Source organism: Vanacampus margaritifer, chromosome 13, assembly GCF_051991255.1.
Source record: "Vanacampus margaritifer isolate UIUO_Vmar chromosome 13, RoL_Vmar_1.0, whole genome shotgun sequence".
Lineage (NCBI taxonomy): Eukaryota > Metazoa > Chordata > Actinopteri > Syngnathiformes > Syngnathidae > Vanacampus > Vanacampus margaritifer.
Genome location: NC_135444.1, coordinates 22,073,696 through 22,099,831, shown reverse-complemented (window position 1 = coordinate 22,099,831; position 26,136 = coordinate 22,073,696). Strand labels below are relative to the sequence as shown.

The 26,136-nt window shown below is 41.1% G+C and overlaps 1 protein-coding gene across 1 annotated transcript in view; it reads right to left on the bottom strand.

Annotated features, from left to right (window-relative positions):
- Positions 1-1,915: 1,915 nt before the first annotated feature.
- atp10a (ATPase phospholipid transporting 10A) overlaps positions 1,916-26,136 on the bottom strand; it is a 30,096-nt gene continuing 5,875 nt past the window's right edge. Inside the window, exons 4-21 of the mRNA XM_077584880.1 lie at positions 24,850-24,956; positions 24,641-24,772; positions 23,732-23,862; positions 22,056-22,308; positions 21,567-21,784; positions 20,733-20,927; positions 17,933-18,497; positions 13,293-13,396; positions 11,660-11,786; positions 10,725-10,909; positions 10,125-10,470; positions 9,873-9,949; positions 7,949-8,074; positions 7,674-7,874; positions 6,574-6,654; positions 6,377-6,481; positions 4,729-4,916; positions 1,916-3,352 (exon numbers count right to left, since the gene is read on the bottom strand). Coding sequence (XP_077441006.1) covers positions 3,061-3,352; positions 4,729-4,916; positions 6,377-6,481; positions 6,574-6,654; positions 7,674-7,874; positions 7,949-8,074; positions 9,873-9,949; positions 10,125-10,470; positions 10,725-10,909; positions 11,660-11,786; positions 13,293-13,396; positions 17,933-18,497; positions 20,733-20,927; positions 21,567-21,784; positions 22,056-22,308; positions 23,732-23,862; positions 24,641-24,772; positions 24,850-24,956 — 3,433 coding nt within the window. The 3' untranslated portion in view covers positions 1,916-3,060. The remainder of the gene's footprint in view (positions 3,353-4,728; positions 4,917-6,376; positions 6,482-6,573; positions 6,655-7,673; positions 7,875-7,948; positions 8,075-9,872; positions 9,950-10,124; positions 10,471-10,724; positions 10,910-11,659; positions 11,787-13,292; positions 13,397-17,932; positions 18,498-20,732; positions 20,928-21,566; positions 21,785-22,055; positions 22,309-23,731; positions 23,863-24,640; positions 24,773-24,849; positions 24,957-26,136) is intronic.

Below are 26,136 nucleotides of genomic sequence, written 5' to 3'. Positions count from 1 at the left end.
GCTGGAGTATGTGCGTGTTCTTGTGGAACGCGCTCGCCATCTGCGGCCGGCCACGCGTAGGAGTGGACGCCACCTGGCACCACATCGTGGAGCGCTCACATGGCGCAAGATACAGCAACAACCCAGGAAAACCGAAAAATGCTGAGTTTTAGTAAAAAATTTAAATAAAATCAATAACATTCCTGTTGAACAAAAATAGAAATAATTTCAATTATACGTGGTATTTGTCAGGTGCGAGGTTTACAAAAAAAAAAAAAAGGTCAGGTGACAATTAATATTGTGTAAGAGGTGAGTCATCTTCTCTACTGCCCAAGTTTGAATGTGTGACGTGTCAGTTGAAAAGATGTTACGTGAGCAACATTGCTTCATTGGGAGACGTCACGCTGGCTGTCGTCATTTTCATTTCAACAGGTAAGTTGACCCCAAACGTTCAAAAAAGAAGTCACTTGATTATACTACATATACAGTCACGGTGCATATGAGACTTGTATCCCTAGCAGGCCATCAAAGTGGTCCATTTGTTTTCAGAGCTGTTATGGGAGGCTAACTTTAGCCGCTAACTCAGTGTTGCGACGCTACATGAGAGATCTATTTTGTTCGTGCTGTTTCTTAGCACCTACTGAAGGCCAGAGAAAGACGAGAGCGGCGGGTGATAGTGACTGGTTGCTAGGCAACAGGAGGATGCCTTTGTGCGAGTGCGAGTCAATCTTCATGTGTCAAGGTTTGTTGTTGTCATTGTTTAAATGGGGACATAAAGTAAATGTGTGAGCCTGGCGGACGATCGTCAATAAAAACACGGGGAAAAATGACAAACAAGTTTTGGAATTAAATTTCCAACCTTGGTGGTTTTGTTGTACCTGCCTAGTCAGTGAACAAAAGGCTTCTGCTAGAAAGGAAAACAATGTCAAGAAAAGCCTACTGGAACATCTTAACTTTATTTGGCATTAATCAAAGGCACATTAAATAATGGTGTGTGCTGACTGCCATTTAACATGATTAAATGCTGGTTCATTCTGAATAGTTACATCCCCAGTTATAATAGGGTGTGCACACTTTTGCAACCACATTATCTCAGTTATTTAATGCCTCTCTTCAAAAGTACCCCCCCCCCCCCCCAGTTGATTTGTCAGGTTGCAGGTCACATTAAAAGTGAAAAATGTTTTGAAATGAGTCATGTCTTTCTTGTTTTTTTGTTTGAGGAAAAAACTCATATTTGAAAAAGGGTGTGTACACTTTTTATACCCACTGAAGTTGAAGTAGAAAGAAAAAAAGCTTAAATTTCAGTTTGGTGGTATTGGTGACAAAGCAAAATGTTATTTGTATTAATGTGAATTTAAATTCTAAAATTGTATACTACCCCTTTATTTATAATTTTAATAATAAAATCATTTAACACTTTATTACTTTTTGAAATATATATATTTTTTAATTATTCCAAGATAAAACGTGGTATCCCAGTTGGATGTTAACATAGAAAAGTGCTCAATATTTCAATATAAAAGTTATTCTTATAACTTTTTCATTTTAAAATAAATCTTGTGACAAATTGTCATTACTTTTTCTTTCTTTAGAAAAAACAAACTACATTTAGAAAATCTTTTCAAATAAAACTTGACAAAAAATTTTTTTAATTTATATTGTTCATTTTTATAGAAGTACTCAAAAATGATAGGTAGGTATCATTTTATATTTGTTCAATATGAACATATACTGCGTCTTTGGTGCCATCTTGTGGCCACTGAACACTGTTGCTTAAGGGGAGGCGCTTCATTTCATCAGACCGTAGCTTTGTCTAATAGAAAATGAAGTGCTTTTGCGCCATCTAGTGACACCTCTGGCAATCACAAACCTTTTTGGGTTAGTTGAAACTCGTCGATTTTGGCTAGGCTAAAAATAACAATCCAAAACCATCCTGCACTACGCCATCTTTCCTCAACGGGGAACAATAATATTTATTATCCAGTGTTAAGGCACATATGTGGAAAATACAACAGAACATGAACATGAACAATGATGCATTACGGAATTGTTGGTGTGGAGGAACGTCTGAAAATGTCAAAGTGCTTTCAAAGTTTTTTTTCTTTGGCCACTCAAAACGTTTTTTTTGGTTTTGTTTCTAGCTGAACACGAGCACAGAAAAACTGTTTTTAAAACCTTCAAGTATAAAATGGATGCAAGCTTAACGTCCAGGAAGTTTTTGGGCAAAAATGATGGCACCTTCATATGACCCAGCTTGATTGGATATGGAAAAAAAAAGATATGAAGATGCAACCAGGAGGAGTTGCTAGGCTAGGCTAGGCTTAGCTAAGCTAAGCTCCGCCTCCTGGTTGCAGGCTGACCCCATCAAGGCATCTTTGGTAAACACTGTTAGAACACAATGAGACAATAAGCATCAGTCCCGCAAGATTGGGCAGGAATGTCTTTGGATTATTCACTGGAATGTGTAGAAGAGGCATTAGCGTTAGCATTCATCCAGCATGATGATTGCACAAATGGACATGTGAGAGGATTAGCGCCACACCAGAATAGTCCGCTAATGAATTGGAACCTTTACGAGAAAAAGTCACAATTCAGTGAAGTATGAAGATAATTTGGTAACTTTTTTCTTAAAACGTCGACCACTTTTTCTTATATAAACATTTAAGACAACTATTTTATTTCAAAACTACTTTTCCCCTCATTTGACTTCAGCGTTTGAGTATTTTTTCCTTCTCGTTAGTGTGGCACTAACACTCTGCAATGAACCGAGGTCACTATGTGCTGAAAACAAGTCCTCTTAGAAAGACACGATCAAGGCCGCTGCTGCGTCAAAGCACTTTGTATGTAAAAGAAGAAAAAAGAAAATATATGCGTCGTTTCAGACCCGGTCGCTACTGAGAGGCATCTTCTGTGGAAAATGAAGCTTTCCTGGCAAATAAAAAGAACATCCCGTTCTTCTTCCAACTCCCCAAATAACATTAGATCACATAAAGTACCTATTTGCATCCTTTATAAAAGAAGCTCTTTGGAAAAATTGAATTAAAAAAAAAACGTGCAAATTGGGAAAAAAGGGGCGTCACTTCAGCCGACATTGAGTCTCTCCTGCGAGCTCCTGGTGTACTTGACGCCTCCGTCGGGGGGGAGCTCGATCCGAACCGACAGACTGGCGTCGGGACGCTCCGATTCCTCATGGGGGCGGCGGGGGTCTTTGGCGACGGGGGATTTCGTCTCGGGGTCGGGCCTTGCTCCCGTCGGGACCCTGCCCAAGCTTAGGATGCTCCTGCGGGGGTCTTTGGCGGGGCGCCGGTCCAACTGCCGGCCCACTTGGACCGGGCTGGGAAAGATGGTGCCTTGACATGCCCGGTAGAAATATCTGCAACACACACGCACGCCATTATCGTGACTAACGAGTCACTTGGCCAGTTTTGGACGTATTGATGCGAAAAGAAACGGAAACGCGAAAGTCTCAGATGCACTTTCAGACGTTTATGAAAACTGACAAGGAGCCAAACACAAATACAAAATGAATACACTGACAAGGAGCATAGAGCAGACATTACATACATTACGCATAAAGCATTACAAATGTCAGACTTTTCTAGCAATTTCGGACTTTGCAATAAAATAAAATAAATGAATTAATCTACAGTATATACACACACACACACACACATTATAATAATATATAAACAGGGAAATGCATCACTCATATTTTGATTATTTATAAGTAAGGGGTGTCAAAATGAGTGCGTTAATTTTGAGTTAATTTAAAGTTCCGCCCCTTACTTGAAAAGCATGTACTGGGAATTCCACTCGCAACGCAGCAGACACGTCCATATCAAAATTTTGCAGTAATAAATTGACTAATAATGCATATATTTGTGGAGACTTGGGGTCTTATTTGCATTTTAAAAATTAAGAAAATGTGCACAATTTCACAAGTTACTTCATGTTCAAGAAAATGCACTGAGCTGTCACCGTCTTACAAATGCAATTATGCCATCTAGTGGCAAAAAAATGACCTAAAGAAAATCAACGTCACACTCGTTTTTTACAGTACATCTTTTTAATTTGAACTCAATTTTATGAATTATTATGAAATGACTGTATAAGTGTCTAAAAGATGCAGCCATATTTCTATTAGTACAAATATTTTATTGTACACTTAGAACAGAGCAAGCTAGCAATCATTGTAAGCAAACTTACCTGTCGAGTTAGAGCAGTGGGATGAGTTGTAAAGCTTGAAATAAATAAAATAGCAATTCCAGCTGGCAGCAAGTGAACTTGGGAATCCTCAGCGAAGTCGACACCGAATGTGGAAATGGCGCACGCGTGGCGACCGATCATCGACTTCCACGGACATAAATGCCCGTGAGTTCATGTAGCGCCCCACCTTCAACCTTAGCCTACTCTGAGCTACTAGACATGTCAAACGGTCCTGGACTGAAAATGCATTACTAACAACAAAGATGACATCATTAACTATATACTATTCATCCTGCTCGTCAAGAATAAGTAGACACATATTTGAAAACCTTTCTATTTTACCATCAATATTTTTCATGTATTTTTGATGACCGCATGCCTGGGGGGGGGGGCGCGGCCTCTATTGACCAACCGCCACCGGTACACTATAAACCCATTTTATTTCTCTCCATCCCCTTGATTATGTTATACAATCCTATACTATTGTTGTCAAAGAAATCTGTTTGACAAAGTCGTTCCCATGGCTACAGTTGGAGGACGTACCTGGGCAGCACTGCGGCTGCCGGCGTGACGAGGCAGAGCAGGTAGAACGCGGGGTCCTGCAGCAGCCTCTGCATGGTCCAGTACGGGTTGGAGGGGGAGTAGCAGGTGGGGCAGGAGGCGTTGTAGCACAGCGCCACCGTGAAGAACAGCGCCACGCTGAAGCAGATGGAGAGCCAGTTCATCCACGTCTGGAACGGGAGCGAGCAGATTATAAGTTCCCCACGGGGAAAATAAAATAAAATATAAAATAAAATATAAAATAAAATATAAAATAAAATATAAAATAAAATATAAAATAAAATATAAAATAAAATATAAAAAAATTAAATAAATAAAAAAATAAAAAATATATCGTATCGTATTAGGCATCATGTGGACTTGGTGGTATTGGCTTGCTAGTGGGGAAAATATCTAGAGGACCAGTTTGTGATTGAAGGACACCTAAAATGGCCGACTTGAAGCAAAATGGCAGGCTGTGTGTGTGTCTTTTCAGGCATGTTTTTTTTTTTTTTTTTTGTGGTACCCCTGATAGACATGACCACCAAATTTGATGTTGCTATGGCAAAATGGCTCTGGGCACTTAAAATACAGGGTGTCCATAAAGTCTCTTTACCGTTTAAAAAATGTATTAAAAATGCAATTGATTAGATATTTTATTCAGATTTGTTCTCTTGTATTCAGTGTTTAAAAAAAAACACACAGTGTTTATCATTACTGACCTTAAGCAAAGGATTACTGATGCCATTGCCACAATTGATGAGGCTACGCTACAGCGAACATGGCAAGAAATCGAGTACCGTCTTGATGTGCTTCGTGCAACTAATGGTGCCCATGTACAAGTGTATTAAAAGAGGTAAAAAAAAACTTTAAGAAACGCTGAATGCAATAGAACAAATCTAAATAAAATATCTAATCAATTGCATTTTTAATACATTTTTGAAATGGTAAAGAGACTTTATGGACACCCTGTATATATTTCAGGGATGTGATTTGACCAAAGTGAAATTATCTGAAAATTTAGCCGGGGGTCTGGGGGCCGCTGGCACCCAGCTAGGCTAGCTAGCGAAGCCCCCCCGGAGCTCATGGGTTTTCCGTGTTTTTAAGTACTTTCAATGCACTCACACGACAAAGAAATAGACGAAACAACAGCATAAATTTTCAATGTATATTGAACTATCCCATATAAAATGGCAGTTTTAGTCAACTCAAAATCAGTCACATTCAAAAACATTGGACTGCCTTTGCTTTTAAAAACTATCACTGAGAATATCATCATATCTAACTAATGTGATTACTAAGTTAACACATAAATAATGTTGAAGAGTTCAAATTTCATGAACAAATAATTGGATCATGACCAAATGAAAAGTAACTCATATTAGAGCAAATGTCTTTGTTATAGCAGAAGATGTTATCTGTCCGAGTCATGTGCATACACAATGAACTACTAAAAAAAAAAAAAAAAAAAAAACGGATTTTTTTTTTTTTTTGGGGGGGGGAGATAAAAAAAAAGCGGAATTCCGCGAATTAGCGTAAAAATCACATCCCTGATATTTTCACCCACCCCCCAAACAAAAAAAACTGCTGGATTCTTTATCATAGGTATTCTTGACCGCCGTAAAGCTTTTCCACGACTGAGGTTTCTCACCCAGGTTTTGGTCTCCACCCCCAAGTGCAGCAGAATGGTGAAGACAGCAATGGTAGTGACGGGGGTGCCCCATGTAAACAGGTCGACGTCCGAGTCGGCGTAGGCCTGGGGGGGGGGGGGGGGGGTTGACGAGTGCAAAGTTCAGAATGGAGGAATGATGGCAATGGATAAATGAGACGGGTGGCGGCGACACTCACAAAGTAAGGAATGAAGAAGCAGATGAGACTTTGGTAGAAAGCGTCGATCATGTTCATCCAAAACATGTATGGCTTGTATTCCTTTCAAACGAACAAAAAAGATCCATACATTTTCAGTTCACAACATCCAATGCTAAATGTCCTGTTTTGACTTCCTTTCGGATTTGACTTCTTGAGACTTTTTTTATGGGTCTTCTCATAGTAGACATACCCACCAATTTTAATGTTGCTCATTTAAGAGAATTTTCCTAAACAGCAGTCTTACAGCATTTTCACAAAAACAAAACGAACCAAAAAGAATTGATTCCTAAAAGGACCTAAAATGGCTGTTTTCAACAAAAACAAAGCAGATTTTGTGGGTCTACTCATGATAGACATAACCACCAAATTCAATGCCGCAAAGTTATGAACTGTCTTAAGAGGCTGAATTTTCCCAAATAATATTTTCACAATAAAAACGGAGTTGTTTGTTACAAACAAAAATGGCAGACTTTGCGTGTCTTTTTGGGTAAAACTTCTTGGAACTTTTTGGTGAGTCAACTCCTGTTCGACATACCCATCAAATTTCAGATTGCTAGGCTGAATTTTACCCCCCCAAAAATGTATTTTATATCCCCCCCCCCAAAAAAAAAAAGGCCTAACAAGTCTGTTTCAAACCAAAAAAGCTGATTTGAGAGCCAACTCCTGACTGACATGCCCACCAAACTTGTTTCTAAGTTAAACTAGGAGGCAGAATTTTCCCAATTTTCATTTTTTTTTACATGTTCACAATATAAATGAATGAAATAATCGATTCCTCATGCCTAAAACGGTTGTCTCTAACCAAAACGGTAGACTTTCTGTGTCTTTTCAGTCTCTTAAGAGACTTTATTTTTTTTGTGGGTCAATTCCTGATTTTGACATTTCCACCAAACTTCACGTTGCTTAGTTAAACTGGCATCAGGGGCAAAGTTTTCACGATTAAAGAAAATAATAATAATAAACAAAAAAGTTTGAAGTTCCTAAACAATTTTTTTTTTTTACATTTTAACAATCAAAAGGGTTTTAAAAAAAAAAAAAGGAGAAGGGAGAACGGGATGAAGAAATGGAGAAGCAGCCACCTCCGAGTTCTGTCCGTTGACGTAAAGCTGAGGTAGTTGCTGAAGCGTCTCGGCCGACACGTCCTTGTCCAGCGTGGCGGTGACGAGTTGCGGGAAGGCGGAGAACATCAGGTTGAAGAAGATCAGATACCACTGGTCGATCATGGCCGAGCCCGAGAAGCCGCAGTAAAACTGATACCAGAAAATGAGCGCCACGAACATCTACGGGAAGTAAGAAAAGAAATGTACTTAAGACACACTTGTCCTACTCGTGCGCTGTACTGATGGCGACGTACGGCGTTCTTGTAGAAGAAGTAGAGGATCATGTTGGCCAGGCGCGAGTAGCACCAGTGTCCGTGCACCAGCAGCAGCTTCTGAAGGTAGCGAAAACGTGGCAGGGCAAAATCGCTTGCCATCACCGCCTGCAAGAGATCACATCACGCAATATCTCATCTTGAAACTATCCCTTCATCAAAAACCTCCTTCAAGGCAAGCCAGGCTTTTGACCCTGCACTGTGATTTGGCGGCTCGAACCCGGAGTCACATGGTCAACCATTAGCGGCCTGGTAGCTTTCCGCTGATCTCTAATAAGCGCCGTCTCACTGGGTTCATCGTCAGGCGATAGTGAGCGAGGCCCTGGCTGTGAAATGTTCAACTCAGCACACGGGGGAGCGAGCGCTGTCCCTTTAAGAGCACCTATGACTAACGGTGATTTATCTCCCCCCACCCCTCCCCAATAGATACAGACGGGAGTCTTTAACAGATGTGCTAGCCCGCGACTTAATTGGGAGTCTCTGTTATTGCTATGCAAGATCACCTTCCTAGAAAGGCGAGCTAAGCAGGAATAGGGGGATGATGATCATGATGATGACGATGACCTTCGTGTGACATTAGCGTGGATGTGGACGCCGTAAACCAGCGCCGACCATGTAAACCATGCCCGCCCGGGTTTGTAAAACACGCCGTTAACAGCCAACAAAGGCGTCCGTCCCTTCCACCGTCTTGAGCAATAGAAACGAGGAGAAATAATCCACAGTCAAATAAAACCCCGGCGGCTTGATGACATGCGCTCGTGCGACGTACTTGGCGTGATGAATTGCGATGGTTACTTGCCCAATTATTAATTCATTCACCGCCAGCCGTTTCAAAGCAGACCATCATATTGTGTTCGAGCACCGAATCTACCAAAAGTAAGAGTGGACTTCCTTATTTCACCAGAAAAATAATGTTTCTAGCTTTTTCTATTCTGTAGTAATCAGCAGTAGGACATGGTTTGGGTTCACCAAAAACACCAATTTCAGACCAAAAAGCAGAGAAAACGATCCCCACCCAACAACTAAAAACATGAAATAAAACGCCGCCCCCCCCCCCCCCCACAAAAAAAATAAAATAAAATAAATACATGTTGTTCGTTTTTTTTTTTTTTTTTCAGGAGAGCTCAGTATTGTTCATTCGATTTGACATCATCATTGCTCTCCTTTTTTTTTTTTTAAAAAAAAACAGACAAATCAATTAAAAAAAATTTAATAAATGTTTTTTTTTTTTTTAAATACATATATATATACATATACACACACACATATATATATATTTTTTTTTTTGTATGTGGGTGAGAATGTGTATGTGCGTGTGTGTGTGTGTGTGTGCGTGCGTGCGTGCGAGCGTGTGTGTATTCATCAGTTCACCTAAAGCCCATAAAAAAAAAAATCCCATACTAATAATATAATATAATAATAAATTGCCAAATGCAGAAACATCAATGTAAGTTATCACGATGTAGTGGCTCTCGCTAACAGACATGTTGTTCTTATGTGGGGAAAAAAAGATTTGCACACACCAAAAAAATTATAATTTTGCCGAGCAGAAAAAAATTGGGTCTCAAGGGGCTACTTACTGTAACCATCCGCTGTCAAGTTAAAGAATCATCTGCGGTCAAAATTAGCGGTGTGGTTAATCTGCGTTAATGCATGATTAATGCAATACTTTTTTTGTGATTAATCAATGAGTTAACTCAGTTAACAGTATTTAAGCAAAATCAAGTGTTAGAAGATTGAAATTTTGAGTCCAAATATCAGTTAGCGGCCTGCTCGACTACTAATGATTGGTATCGGCACTGGAAAAAAAAAAAAAAAAAAAAAAAGCATTTCGGTGTATCACTAATTACTCGCCAGCTCATTATGACGACCGTTACCTTGCACACTTTAAATGAACAGGACTCACCTGCATACCCTCCTGTCCCGATATGCCCACGCCAACATCAGCAACCTGGATCATACTAACATCATTGGCTCCGTCACCTATTGGAAGGAAAAAGAACAAAAACACTTTTTTGTGACTTGACTTCTTATACCGTTTTGCCTTTTTGACTTGAGTCCTATTAACAAGACTTCCAATGAGTACAACTCAAGCTGGATATCCAGGATATGGAAGAAGTGCAATGAAAGGGCCGCCGGCCGGCCGGCAGCTGCTCACCTATGGCCAGCGTCATGACTTTGAGCTTGTTGCGCACCAGTTTGACCACCATGCTCTTCTGCAGCGGCGTGGACCGGCAGCAAAGCACCGAGCGGCAACTGCGCGCAACCGCCAGGAATTTGTCCTCCAGGCTGCGGTCCAGCGCGTAAGCCAGGGTGCGGCCATCGATCACCAGGCCCAGCCGGTGCACGGCGGCGTGGGAGGACGACCAGTGCGGAGGGGGAGGATGCGGAGACGGATAGATGTGGAAGGGGGCGTAGTCGGCGTGGAAGTTCTTGGCTGAGCCGCACAGGAATTTGGCCTGGATGTAGTGTAAACTCTCCTCGAGGAGAAGGGAACACGCCTCCTGGTTCAACAGAGACAGGCACGGTCCGGATCAAAAACTGAAGCAATGCTAACCTGCTTCATATCTGGAAGACAAGTACTAAAAAAAATTAAAAAAAAAAAAGAACATTGGACTGAAAAGAGACAGTGTTAGACCACAGGTTTGCTTTTAACAGGACGAAACGTGGTGAAAGGAGATGAAGGGGGCTGAAAACTAAACAAAAAAAAAATTCACTGCAGAAAATATTTTTAAAAAACAAAATCAAAAAATCTCACCATTGAGTCCGCATTGAGGGTCAAGATCTCCTCTTCGGGGTCCAGCAGCTTGCAGGCATACGCGATGTTGACAGCCGTTTCCTGCTTGTCGCCCGTCAGCACCCAGATCTGCAGGCCGGCCTTCCGCAGGGCGTCGATTGTTTCGGGCACGCCGTCCTGCAGCCGGTCCTCGATTCCCGTCGCGCCTGTCAGGAAAATATAATACATTGAAAAGGGACAGAATAAGGCCCAGCACGAATCGGTCAATCACCTTTCTAAGAGGTGGCGGGCAGGATCATTGATGTCATTGGTTACTGCGGGTTCAGCAATTGCTCCCAAAGACGTATAAAAACGTTCTATTTTAAATATTACCATGGTGTCAAAAACCTATTTATATGTTTTTTGTTTTCTTATGCTATAGCATACAGAAGGCTTTGATGCAGACTCTAAACCAAAGAGAACGCTTAAAGCAATTGTAGTTAATGCAAAAACAGTCAGCAGGTGGCAGCAGAGTATAAGAGATCAACCAGGGCCATGTTGCAAAGAGGCTCTTTTCCCCACTGTTTCAAACTGATTTGTGAATAATGATAACACTTAGCTATATTCTAATGCTAACTGCTGCACAACGGAAACAGATATAGCAATAGAACACAATAAGCGGTGGGCCTTGCAACATCAGTCAAAATTCAGTAAAACAGTCGAGAGCGAAGGGGGTTGCTTCAGTGAAAATGGCTGGGAGTAAATGAGTTAACTGTCCGTGTGTCCAAAGGTGTCTATGAGTGATCATGACTAGTGATTGTGTGGAAGTCATATTTCAGGACCCACCTAATGGAGGAAAATGTGTTTATACGGAATGTGGCATTTATATTTTCTTGGTGGCTGCACTTCCATCTATCTCCACTTGTTATGGAGGCCCCAATTAGAGTAAATATTGCCTAGACTGAGCATTCGTTTACCCAGGAGCTGAAGGTTGGTCTCCAAACGCATGGCTGACTCAAAGAGTAGCTCTTCACGACCCTGGATGGCCGTCTCCGCCTCTAGGTGGCGCTGCAGCCAGCAGGCGTATTCCTCTTTGCTCAAAACCTGTAGGGGGTAAATTAGAGCAAATAATTTAATCTGAGCGAGGCCATGGGAGAATTAACATAAATAAGAGCTATTTTATTTGATATCAGGCTTAAAGTCCATTTACTAATATGTTTTTATGTCTTCACTAGTAAAACGATTCAATGCACTAGTAAGACTGTCTTACCAGTAAGTTTTTTTTACCTTTGCTAGTAAACTTTTAAAACTACTAGTACACAGTTAAACTTTACTTGTAAACAACAATGCTGCACAAGTAACATTACTACAAAATAAGGAAAAAAATAAATGTATTCTTTATGCTCTCAAACACTGAAGGCATAAAAATGGATGCTACCTCATAGGTTGTTGCAGGGCTTTTCCACATCACAACAATGGGGCACTCTAGAGCAGCCATGTCGAAGCCCCTGTCTGTACACTGGCTATTATGACTTTAAAAAATTTTTTTTTTATAAAATTCGCTCATTTGCCTTCTCTCTGTCACGGGAACACAATGAGGCACTCTAAAGCCATGCCATGACAGCGGACTATCTGAAGGTAAGATGCTTTTTGGGGTGTAAGAATCACTAGCTAACTGTACATCACAATTACAATGAACTCATTTGCGCTCAAAAACGTATAAATACGTTCTATTTTAAATATCACCATGCTCCCAAAGACGTATTTATATGTTTTTTTTTAAAATGTTTTTTTTGTTGTTGTTGTGCTAGAGCATATACAGAAGGGTTTTGAAGCAGGCTCTGAACTGAAGAGAATACTTGAAGAAATGGTCGTTATTACAAAAACAGCCAGCAAATGGCAGCGGAGTATAAAAGGGCCATGTTGCAAAAAGCTTTAAAGTTTTAAACAGTGAATAATGATGAAACTTTGCTTTATTCTAATGCTAATTGCTGCTAAACTGAAACCGATATAAACATTTTTTTTCCCTGATCAAAGAAGAGACTCTAATCTTTCTTTTTGGTAGCTTCCATGTTTTGATAGCAATAAAACACAATATTCTGTGGGCCTTGCGAAATCAGTAAAATCCAGTAAAACCGCCGGGAGCGAAGGGGGTTGCTTCGATTAAAATGGCTGCGAGTGAATGAGTTAACTGCTGATGCACACAAAAGGTAAGTTTTCAGCAATTAAGTATTTGTTTATAATGTCGATATAATGTATACAGAAACAAATAGTTTAATTCAATTTACAGGGTCTTTTACTAGTGTAAAAAGTGTTCCTCGTACGATACAATCAATCTACTGAATTGTCCTACTAGTGAGGACAAAGAGGGTACTAGCACATGGACCTCAAGCTGGATAGCAAAGATATCAAATAAATGCTGAAATAGTTTTCCAAGGACATGTTTTACGGCCACACTGTGGTGACGGTTTTCACACTGGCGTAAATCAGCCATGTGGGATCGTGGCACAGATCGCGAGTGAGTCATGAAGAATGCCACCGCTTTGGGCCAGCCGGGCTCGTCTGCCCCCCAGTTGCAAAATTGCAGCTTGCCTGCGTTCACGGAATTACCTTCTTGGCAATGCAAAGCGTGCGCAGGCCGTCAGCGGCGTACTGATTCAGGTAGTTCTGGGTTCTGTAGACGATCTTTTTCTGCCGTTTGCCCTTGGAGTTACCTTGGAAACACGCACGACACAACAGGAGGAGACGAAAGATGCCGATGAGATTGGCAGAAGAGGACTGACACGTCTGTGCTGTGTTTGGATGCTCACCAACGCCATCTGTGTTCACACCTCAAAACGCCAGCCGCCATGTAATCAAACTCATAAGCGGCGACATTATCAGGAGTCCCCTAATATTTGTTTTATGTTGTAAAATCAAATGTAGCTTTTGAGCACCAAATTTGGCCCTTCTCTGCTTTAACGGCTTATCTCGCTTTGCAGCGCAAACGCCCGACAAGGTTTCCTCTCAATTACTCTCTAAACGGTTTTAATATGATCCAATATCGTGTGTTTTTGGGGAGCTGCACATGATCACGAGTCTCGTGTCTCCCGGCCAAACAACAAGAGAGATTGCCAGGCTGTAATGTAATAACAGCACAGCTTGCGGGCACCGATAAGCTGTCAGCCATCTTAAGAATGATGAGCGCACTCTCGTTATCTTTATTAACTTTTGCCTAAATGTTTTTTTGTTTTTTTTAAACATTTAGACAACCTTTACCAGAGGGATAGGAATGATTAAAAAAAAAAAAAACACATAAAGTGCATATGAGCACATACTGTATGTTAAACAGGAAATGACTGTAGTCTACAGAAACATTTTGTATGGCTATTAGAAGAAATATGCAACCAAACTCTAATTTGGAGATCCCTCAAAACAACCAAAACAAAGCAACATCAATCTCTAGACTTCAACACATTATTATTATTATTTATTTATTTATTTTCTTCAGGAGAGCTCAGTATTGTTCATTCGATTTGACATCATCATTGCTCTCCTTTTTTTTTTTTTAAAAAACAAACAAATCAATTAAAAAAAAAATTAATAAATGTTTTTTTTTTTAAATACATATACATATATATATACACATACACATATATATATATATATATATATATTTTTTTTTTGTATGTGGGTGAGTATGTGTATGTGCGTGTGTGTGTGTGTGCGTGCGTGCGAGCGTGTGTGTATTCATCAGTTCACCTAAAGCCCATTAAAAAAAATCCCATACTAATAATATAATATAATAATAAATTGTCAAATGCAGAAACATCAATGTAAGTTATCACGATGTAGTGGCTCTCGCTAACAGACAGAATTAAGTAACCGGAATTAGGTTAAAAAATTCTATATACGTAGACCATGTTTCTATAAATTTTGATATTTGGTTTTTATTTGAGGCAGATATTTTTTCCATTAAAATGTGATTTATGAGGAGGTTAGACCATTGGTCGATATTCAGAGTTTGTTTATTTTTCCAGTTAACAAGAATTGTTTTTTTAGCGATAGTAAGGGCTACAAGTGTAGATTGAAATTGTTTATGTGGTAAGTCAGTTGTTGTTAGGTCACCTAGCAAACACAAGTTTGGAGATAAAGGTATCCTACAGTCCAAAATAGCAGAAAGTTTTTCTAAGACTTTAGTCCAGAAATACATAACCGGAGTACATAACCACAAAGCATGAACATAAGTGTCTGTAGTGTTTTGTAAGCATTGGAGACAAATGTCGGAGTCTGAGAGTCCCATTTTCTTCATCATATATTGAGTCATGTATGTTCTGTGAATAATTTTATATTGGATAAGTTGTAAATTTGTGTGTTTTGTCATTTTAAATGCGTTTTCACAAACTCGAATCCAAAAGTCAGGTTCCGGTGCTATAGACTTCAACACATTATAAACACAGTGCCAAAACAGCAAACGGAACAAGGAGCAGAAAAGGTTTTTTTGGGGGGGGGGGGGGGGGGTTGTCAACTTAAAATGTGCTATCAAAAGAACATCAGGTACAAGAAGTGGAAGGTTTAAGACCTGGCCAAGTCAATCTCCAGAATTAAACCCTATAGAACACGTATTTGAGGAGCACGAATGGAGTAAAGCATCCTGCCGTCATGTTAACAGCGCAACCAATAGAAACGCTCATTATAAAGAATAAATGAATGTAGGCGAATGCTTCTGATAATGTTTTTTAGGCCTGCAGAGATCAGCAGTGAGCTGACGTCATGGCTAGCACTCGGCAAGCAGCAGCGTCAGCAAAGCGACACTCAACAACCCTCCAGTCGTGTGAATGGAGCCATTATGAAGGATCTGCCTGGCCATGATGTTGCGCTGGCTCTGCGTTCTAATTGGCTGCCAGCGCCCAACGGTGAAACACAGTAGTCAGTGTTGTGCGTGGCGCCCAATGAGGCCTGTGGACCGGGAGGAGGTGGGTGGATGATGGGAAGCTGCCTTTTATTGAAGGGGGGAAATGATGTAACCTGGACACTATTGCACATAATGCAGAACCAAAACATGAGGTGTGTCAGAAAAGTTACAGGACTTGTCGCGTAAGATTTTTATTTTATTTTTTCAAACTAAGCAACAATAAAGAATACTTGTTTTGCTTAGAAGAGGCAATTTGTGGCTCCTTTACCGAGACAATGCGCCTGCTCACAATGACCTGAGCATCTGACACTTCCTGGCCAAGAAGAAAATCGCCAAAATGTTCCTTAACTTCCAAAACTATTTTCTCAACAGCCAGCTGCGAACTTCAGCTAAACACAGACCAGCCAATATAATTTTTGCCTATTATTATTATTATTTTTTTAAACACGCTAACACATTACAACAAGACAAGACATTGAAACACCTCCTCCTTCTCCCCCCTCCCCCCAAAAAAAGTTTTTAAAACTATTTTTAATTGCATAAGTCGGGCTTAACATGGGAATACAGAATTTATTGGTTGCATTTTTTGACATGCTTGTGATTTATGGCTCTACTTGCAATATCAGTACTTTCATATCACATTATAACACGGGCGTGTTTGCCAGTAATTGTCAAATGGCATGCTGGGAACTCGCCAAGAGTTCTGTGCGACTGCGTGCAAGGTTTCTTTTGTATGCCTGGAATAATAACATCCCCAATAGGACGATAAATAGAACAATGATTTGACACCACCAAGGGGGGAATAAACAGCACAAGCCGGTTGTGATTTTTATTTATTTTTTTAATAGGTTCAAGGTAGGCACTGAGCTGTCTTGTGAATGGCACCATTTCAAAACATCTTGCTCTTACATAACTTTAGTGAAAAGCCTTGTGCTGTTGCAGAGTTGCCATGGTTTTAGCTTTCTTTCCCGGTTCTTAATTTCTTCCATTTTCCCGTTTATTTATTTATTTGAGCAAGTTTTTAAATTGTATTTTTTTTCTCCTTTTTCTTTAAGTTAACATTTTTTTCCCCTCAGAATTTTTGATTAATCTATTTTCTGTCCTTTTCCCATTTGTGTTTTTGTTTTATCCTGTTTTGCAGTTTTTTTTTAATTTTATTTTTATTTATTTATTTATTTTTAATTTAATTTTAATTTTTTATTTTAATTTAATTTAATTTGGTGGTTCGCTTTCCCCGCTACTTTCCCTTTAAAATGCTTTCTTTGTCAAATTTTTCTTTTATTGACAGTATCTTCCCCTTTTTATGCCTTTTTGTCATCTTGTTCCACTTTTATTTGATGTTTTACTTTTATTCTTTCATTTTTTTTATTTTGCCCTCTCTTTTTCCTTTTCTTTTTAAACGTCTTACATAACTTTGGTGGAAATGTTTGCGGTGCGGTGCAAAGGGTGGTTGAGGAGGCTGGAGTGTTAGAACAACAATATAAAGACCCAATTGGATACTACAACTTCTATTATTATACTAACATGACATGTCAGTGAGGAACACTCCTCTGTTGTGCCCAATAAATGCACCACTGCAGGACTGCTGGATCGTGGAGACATTTGTCCTCGGGGGGCCTACCACTTAAGAGGCGCCTTCTAACTGAGCACATTGAGTGTGACGGTGGACACCAATAGCAGGGATGTGATTTGACCAAAGTGAAATTATCTGATAATTTAGCCGGGGGTCTGGGGGCCGCTGGCACCCAGCTAGGTCCAGGGCAGTGCCCTGGTGGGGGGACAAGGGGCCCCGGAGCTCATGGGTTTTCCGTGTTTTTAAGTACTTTCAATGCACTCACATGACAAAGAAATAGACAAAACAACAGCATAAATTTTCAATGTATATTGAACTATCCCATATAAAATGGCAGTTTTAGTCAACTCAAAATCAGTCACATTCAAAATGATTGGACTGCCTTTGCTTTTAAAAACTATCACTGAGAATATCATCATATCTAACTAATGTGATTACATTAAGTTAACACATAAATAATGTTGAAGAGTTCAAATTTCATGAACAAATAATTGTATCATGACCAAATGAAAAGTAACTCATATTAGAGCATACCACAAATGTCTTTGTTATAGCAGAAGATGTTATCTGTCGGAGTCATGTGCATACACAATGAACTACTACTATAAAAAAATAAATAAATAAATAAAAAAATCTGAATTTTTTTTTTTGGGGGGGGGGAGATAAAAAAAGCGGAATTCAGCGAATTAGCGGAAAAATCACATCCCTGCAATAGTCAACACAACATGTATTAATTGTTCTTCCTTATAATCAACCAGCAGATGCTAAAGCACAAAGACTTACCTGTGTTGGGGGATTTAATGAGGTCCATGATGACAGAGTCGGCGCCTTTGGTGTAGACGGTTATCTGTTCGGTGAGCGGGTGCTTCACCACCACGGACATGCGCTTCCTGGTGGAGTCGAAGCCCAACGTGTGCAGCAGTTCAAAGTTCAGCTTCCCCAGGTGGGGCAGATCCACCGTCATTTGGTCCGGGAGACGCCCGACAAGGGAGCACTTGTAGGCCCTGGCGGCGTATACCAGCGCCGCTTCGTCTGGCGACTCGGCCTCGTAGCGCAGGTCAGCGCCCTCTGGGCTTCGGATTTTGCCGTCGTAGGTGGGAGGCGAAGCGCTGAAGGCGTGTTCCGTCACTGCTACCGCCGCAGCCTCCTCCTCCTCCAGCTTGGTAAGGGTGCTCTCGGCCGAGGGGGAGGACAGCGCGCTGGAGCAGCCCTTGGTGGAGGAGCGGTTGGTGGCGAGGCTCGACGAGCTGCTGCTGTTGGAGCCGGAGGTCAGGCGGCTCGGTGTGAAGCGTTTGATGAAATCTTCAATGGTTTTGACTGGGGATTTGAGCTCGAATCGCATACGGACCTAGAGGACACACGTGGGTAAAATTAACGTCATGCTCCAGCCATTTTAGATGGAGCAGGCAAAAAAAAAAAAAAAAGTCTGGGATACCCATTTGAGCGAATCCCATAATAGGAGACCTGGAATTCACTCCGAAAATGGCTGCTTCAAACCAAAATGGCTGACTTCCTATGCAATTTCATGGATGGGTCCTTGAGATTTTTTTTGTACATCCTGTCAGGACAGACATTTCCACCCAATATCATGTGGATTTAAGAAACAGTAAAAAAAATATTTAAAAAATGCCTTTGCTGAGTGAGAAATTGCTGCTTCCAATCAAATAAAAATGGCCGACTTGTTGAATTTCTGGTATGGATCCTTGAGACTTATTAATGCATCCAGCCATAAGACAAGTCCACCAAAATGGCTGACTTCCTGCTCAATTTCCTGAATGGGTCCTTGAGACTTTGTCGCGCACCCGGTTGTTCACCAGATTCTGTGTTGATGGGTTAAACTGGTGTAGCGGCTAATTTTTTCTTCTTTCTAAGTGACAAATGGCTACTTCAAACCAAAATGGAGGACACACATACATTTTCATCAGTGAACATTCAGGGTTTTTGTCAACAAAAAAAAAAGAACACAGAGGCACCGTTACGTACCGTTTGTGCCACACAACATTTCCATATAACCTTTGTGTTGCTCTCCTTTCCCCCTTGAGGCAGCACAGTACAATAGTGGAGCCAAGTGACTGACCGTACGCCCCCCTGGCATCCAGCCTTATCACATGCATACATCTTGAACCTATAAATCATTCAGGTGAATGCACAAGGGTGCGCTAACAAAAAGGTGAACAATCACAGTGGCATAAAAAAAAAAAGAGCAAAACAAGCAAACAAATATGCGCGGGGGATATTTCCACATGACTGATTAGATGGTGAGACAAACTGGTGCACGGCGTTGGGAAGAGAGGATATCACCTCTGACCGGGACGGCCACACCCACATAAAACAAAACACGGATATACAACTGAGAGCAGGCTAGAGAGAGCACATCAAATAAAAACCGTCTGTGCTATATGAGAAAACACTGAAAGCGAAAATAAAACGCTTCTCTGTTCAAAAGATGGACACACCTTACATAGAAAAAAAATAAAATCAATGTGAAGTAATTGGCACTCTTTGATCCCGTACATTATTTCTAAAAAAAAAAAAAAACAGTCTGTATATCCTCTCCTGTGATGAAAAGGAATTGGCAGGCTATCAAGTGCATGGGGACTGTGGAGGAGGATGGGTGATAATGGGGACAATGGAGGACAGTGGAAGACAATGGGGCACCGTTGATGACAGTGGGGGAGGGTGTGCAGTGGAAGATTGGGGGGGGGGACAAACGGGGGAGGACAAGGAAATGACATTGGGGTAAGCAGAGGACTATGGAGGCCAAACATTGGAAGAATGTTGGGGACAAGGTGGAGGATGAAACGGGTGACGGTAGGGCAGAATTGTTTACGTCAAGCGCTGCATACCGAAAGTCAAAGAATGAATGGGCCACTTTGAAATGATTGTACTTTAATTTATTAACTTATTCACTCGTAGCCATTTTCACTTAAGCAACCCCCTTCGCTCCCGACTGTTTTACTGGATTTTGACTGATTTTGCAAGGTCCACAGAATATTCTGTCCTATTGCTATAAAATCGTGGAACCTACCAAAAGAAAGTAGAATCTCTTCTTTCATCAGGAAAAAAATATATTTGTATCTGTTTCCGTTTTGCAGCAATTAGACTTAGAATATAGCTAGGTTTCATCATTATTCACAAACCTGTTGAAAACACTGGCAGAAAGAGCTTGTCGCAACATGGCCCTGGTTGATCTCTTATACTCTGCTGCCACCTGCTGGCCGTTTTTTTGTAATAATTACCATTGCTTTAAGTGACTTCTTTATATCAGAAGCTGTATCAAAGTCTTCTGTATGCTCTAGTATAACATTTTTTTTTTATGCTGGAGCATACAGAAGGCAGAAAGCAGTTGTGAATCAGTAATGCGATACGTAAAAAAAAAAAAATCAGACATCGGAGAGACATTGGAGGAGTCATGTTAACAGTGGAAGACTGGAGGAAAGTTGCAGTCAAACAGTGGAGGACAGGGGTGACGTTGAAGTACTAGTTGTGGACAGATGCCAGTGGTGACTAAACAAAGGCAAAAATGAAGCACACTCCTGCAGGGACGGGTGCGGTATCATGAAGACATATCTGCAGAGGTTACCTTGTGCCGCGGCTGGTCAGGGGAGGACACCACCACCGTGTTGCAGAGGGTCAGCGCGATGAAGAAGTCCATGATGTCGCCGAGGTCGGAGGGCAGCTGCGACATGGGCTGGCTGTGGAAGCGCATGAAGTCCATCTGACTGCCGCATTCGTTGACTTTGTCCATTAGCTGAGGGTCGGGTGTGATGTCCTTCTCCTGAAGCACGGAGAGAGTTTTTATCAGTGAGTGGGAGAGCAGATGGCGAACAGTGGAAGACAACAGGGAAATAGGGGGATCGTGAAGGATGATGGAGAACAAGGTAGGGCAAACTTTTGGAGGACACGGATACACTGTAGGAGGACAGGGGACAGTGAGTGTGAAGAAAAAACAGTGCAGGACAGAGATTGGACAACGGAGGAAGGCATTAACTCTTTGACTGCCAGACGTTTTCAGAAACGGGTTGTCCCCAGTGCCAGCCGATTTTAAGCATTTTGACTGATCTTTCAAGGTCCATAGAAAATTATGTGTTTGGACTATGGAAACACACATACTACCAAATGAAAGATTGGACTCTCATCTTTCATCAGAAAAAAAAGTTTGTTTCTACCTTATTCCGTTTTTCAGTAATCAACAATAGAAAATGGTTAGTTTCACCTTTGTTTTCAAACAAACGTCTTTTAACGTCTTTGGCACTCCTCCATAGGATTTTACTAAACGTTATTTAACGTTTTTGGCAGTCAAAGAGTTAAGAGACAATAAGGGTCAGTAGGGGACAAAATAAGGAGGAATGTAGGGCGCAAAGTGAAAGACGGTAGGAGGAATCTAAAGACAATGAAGGGCAGTGGACACGCAGACCATGGGACTGCTGAAGGCCGTGTGCTTGGACAGGATGCTGGCCCTCTTGGCCTCGGCCCTGCTGCCCGTCCTGCGGTGGGATTTGGTGCTGTGGGAGCGCAGCACCACCTTGACGCTGTGGTGGCTGCCCACACTGTCTCGCCTGGGCAGCGTGCCACCGTGGGACGGACACTCCTCCTCTTCCGAGTCCATCTCCTGGTACATGGCAAGTCTTCTTGCTGGAGGACGACACAGGCAGGCAATTGGACAGGTTCACCATGATGTCACTCCTCCTTTAGGTTGGCAAAACCTCTACAAACACTTTTTCGTATGTTATTTGACTAAGTCTTGAGAGGACAGGGCACATTGTTTTATTGACTAATTGCTTACTTTATTTAAAAAATTTAGAAAATAGATCAAATAATATATTTTTGAAATTACAACAAACATTCCAAACTGTTCTAAAAGCACACTGCCACTGTAATAGCTTTGGAAGAATGTCGGCCTCACCATTGGCGTCGTGCGAGTACTCCACACCCGCTACGGTGCAGCGGCGGAACACCATCTTGTTGTCCGTGAGCGTGCCGGTCTTGTCGGAGAAAATGTACTGCATCTGCCCGAGGTCCTCGGTGATGTTGAGGGCGCGGCACTGGAGGTGGGAGTCGCTCTCCTCGTCGTACAACTCAGCGTCTTGGTGGATGAAGTAAACCTGGCAGATCTTCACGATTTCGATGGAAACGAACAGCGAGATAGGGATCAGCACCTGGGGGAAAGCAAGCACATTATGTTTGCTAAGAGCTCAAATTAAAAAAAAAAATTGTAAGAAGCTATGGATAAAGAGCTAAGAGAAGTAACGTGACAAGATTTACCAAATGTGTAAAAATGCTGAGTCTGGTTGGAATGACACAGAAAATTCCATAAAAATACAAGACAAGTTTAGCAAAACATAATCGCTAAATAACTAGTTGGCAAATAGCAATGGCTAAAGAGCTACAACAGTTAGTAAAAAAAAACAATGGTTAAAGTGCTATATCAGCAAAAGGCTACAGAGTAAAAGGCTAAAAAAAAAGGCTAAAGAGCTAAAAAAAAAAAAAAAAAGTGGAACAAAAACAATAGCTAGATGTTAAAGAGTTGGGTAATGACTAAAGAGCTACAATAGTTAGCAACAACCAATAGCTAAAGAGCTTAAAACAGTAACAGCAAAGGAGTAAGCAAAACAAAAACTAAAGCTACTAGCTGAATGCTAAACATGCTAAGCTAAGTAAAAGTCACCACTTAGCAACTGCTGCTAACAGTGTGCCTGGAACATCAACATGTTACAAGTGCATCGAGAAATGTCACCGCGGGACAGAAAATGGAAAATCCCTGTCCACAAATATTTGTTTGTGCATACTGACACAAGCTTCACATCTGACCAGCACAGGGTGACATTTTTTGGTTTTGTTGGTATGTCAGCAATCAGACAAACAGCAATAAATCAATAAAACCTGACCCTTAAACAGAAAGAGTATACACAGCCATATGTAAGTGTTATTTGACAACAAAGAGCACCGGATGAATACACAGACTGCTACATTAGCGAAACTCGCTAGCTAGCTGAAAAATGGAGTGCACTTTTAATCTACACCAGTGGTGTCCAAACTCGGTCCTCGAGGGCCGGTAGTCCTGCAGGTTTTTGAGGTTTCCCTGCTCCAACGCACCTGTTCCAATCAACAAGGTCGTTATCATGCTTATGCAGAGCTTGCTGATGAGCTTCAGCTGTGTTGGAGGAGAGAAATATCCAAAACCTGCGGGACTACCGGCCCCCGAGGACCGAGTTTGGACACCACTGATCTACACCATATTGTGCTCAAAGTGCTTTACAAAAGCTCATTTTCACCCATTCATACACCAACGGAAGACGAGCTGGATGCTGGCTCTTCTTTGACTGGTGTTTTACATGACAGTATTGCTTTTCGCATTAGATGTTAGCTCGCTAGACGCCAACGGGTTAGCTGCCATATGCTTATCACTTGACTTGACTTTATTTGGACACTCAGCTGGAGATGACGACGACCATTTAAGTCCTCTCTTGACAACTGCTGTTTGAGTGAAGATGTTGACTGCCACATTAGCATCTCATGCTGACAAACCTTTGTATGCTAGTCACGTTAGCAAAAGGTAGGACGTTACATGTCGTTACATACCTGGAAGACGATAATCATGGTGAGGAAAAGATAGATGGCCGACAAGACGGGTGACATGTCTGTGCCCTCCGGACTGAGGACGTCAAAAACGGGCCTTTTATCGCCGTACTGAAACATCCACAGCCCGTGACCTGCATTCATAAGAACATAACGTCACACATAAACAACTTTGGTTTGGATCTTTTTTGCTTTTCCTTCCTGTTAACCCCCCAGGACTTTGTATCTCCCATGACTAGTATCATGCATCTGTTTTGCTTTGCTCACCAGTTTTATTTTGGTAGGTTTCTACTTCCTGTTTGTTCTCTATTCAAGTTAGCTTGATAGATGCTACTGTTGACCAGCTTTTTTATTGTTGTCAACAATTGACTTTTTTTAAATTTGGACTTTGACTTGGATCATAGCGACTGGTGTTATACATTTCAGACAGAGCACAAGTGTTGCTTGCTTCTGTTATTTTATTTTGGTGGGTTTCTACTTGCTGTTTCATTCCCAAATCTCATCGACTTGATGGGACTGCCAGCCTGTAGCAGGTATCGACCAACTTTTTGTCAACAATTTTTGTTTAAACAGCTTCCATGACTAGCATCATTCATTAATGTTGTTTTCGTTACCCGCTTTATTTTGCTGAGTTTCTGCTTCCTGTTTTTGTTCCCAAAATCCCATTGGCATGAAAGGCCTCTTCGCTGGAACACGTATTGACCGACTATTTGTAAACAAGAGAACTTAGATGTGGCTCTGCGTTAACTGGTGTTGTGAATAATTGTTCATTATTTTAACAGTTTTATTTTGGTAGGTTTCGGCTTCCTGGTTTGGTTCCCCCAATCCCATTTGGTTTGATAAAACTCACATGAAGACCAAGTTCATCAACAAAAGACTGATTTGGATGACAAAAACTTGAGTGTCACGCACCAACAGCAGCAAAGGAGCACATGACCAGCAGGATGATGACACACCAGAAGACGTCCACATTCATCTGTCGCTCCAGTTTGCTGCGCTTGTAGCGGGGCCCGTTATTGTTGAGCATGGCTTTGGTCTCGTGACCTGCGGACATGCACGCACACGCGGACGGTCACGCAAGTGCGGACGTCCCGAGGCATCGTCGTGGGCGTGTCTCTCACCTGCGTAAATGACTATGCCCACCGCCTCCTCTGTGTTGCGGATGGTGCAGCCCCTCAGTAGCAGGTTGTCTTTGTAAAGTGCATCGCGTCGACCACTCCGGTGAATTCTGCCCCAGTGATTCAAGTTCAATGGTGATGAAATCAAAGATCACACGCTGCTAAAGGTACAGGCAACATTAGGCAAATCATGCCAATTATGCGACACAGAGGACTATTTGTCGGCTCTGCGCCTCCCTTGGAAAATTGGACAATTTGGGCTATAAAAGGAAAAATGACTGATGGCCTGTTCAGCGTGACGATTTATGGATTTTACACTGTTAAGCGTCCTCCCGCGGCCCCGTGGCAGAATGTCACAGAGGACAGCATCCATTTATAGAGCCCAACACCTGCCGCTCAATCACCATCGAGAAACCGCAGCAGTCGGACTTCCCTCACTAAGAGAGAGAGGCCTTATCTCAGCGCAAATTACCAGAAAAAACAAGAGTCTAATTTGGTAATTAATCCCTGACTAACCTTCACATTCACGGCACTTACCAACAATTACTCGCTATGTTAAATCATGTTTTTAGTGTTAGCATTTCCGCATGTCTGTGTGTGTCTTGTGTAGTTTTCATTGTGGAGACTATTGGAACTATTTTTTCCTTGTGGATGAATGAAGTGTCTACTACCTATCTAAGAGAAAGGAAGAGGAATAGTTTATGATCTAAAGCATAACATGTCCAACATACACAGGTATCTACATCTAGACAAACCTTTGCAAACAAAAACGTGCGCTTTATTTAAGGAGTTTTTTCTTCTTCCAATCTATGCATTTTCAATAGCATTTAACTTAATTAGAATTGTAGGTAAGATTGAATGTTTGTTCTTTTTAACTGAATTTTTTTTATATATCTCAATTCTGTTTTATATATTTAGTAAAGTTTTATGTTGTAAGAATGCATTTTATTTTTTGTTTTAATGTAGTTAAAAATTTTTTTTTTATTTTTTACGTTTTTATTTAATAAGATTGATGTTTTACCTATATAAATATAAAAAGTATTACGTAAAACCACCCTAAGTAAAAAATTGTCAAACATTTAGTAAATGTGACCTCATGAAAAAGACATTTTCACTGAAGCAATACCCTTCGCTCCTGTTTTACTGGATTTTGCAAGGCCCACAGAATATTATCTTCTATTGCTATAAAAACATGGAACCTACTAAAAGAAAGATTAGAGTCTCTTCTTTAATCAGGAAAAAAAGTATATTTCTATCTGTTTCCGTTTTGCAGCAATTAGCATTAGAATA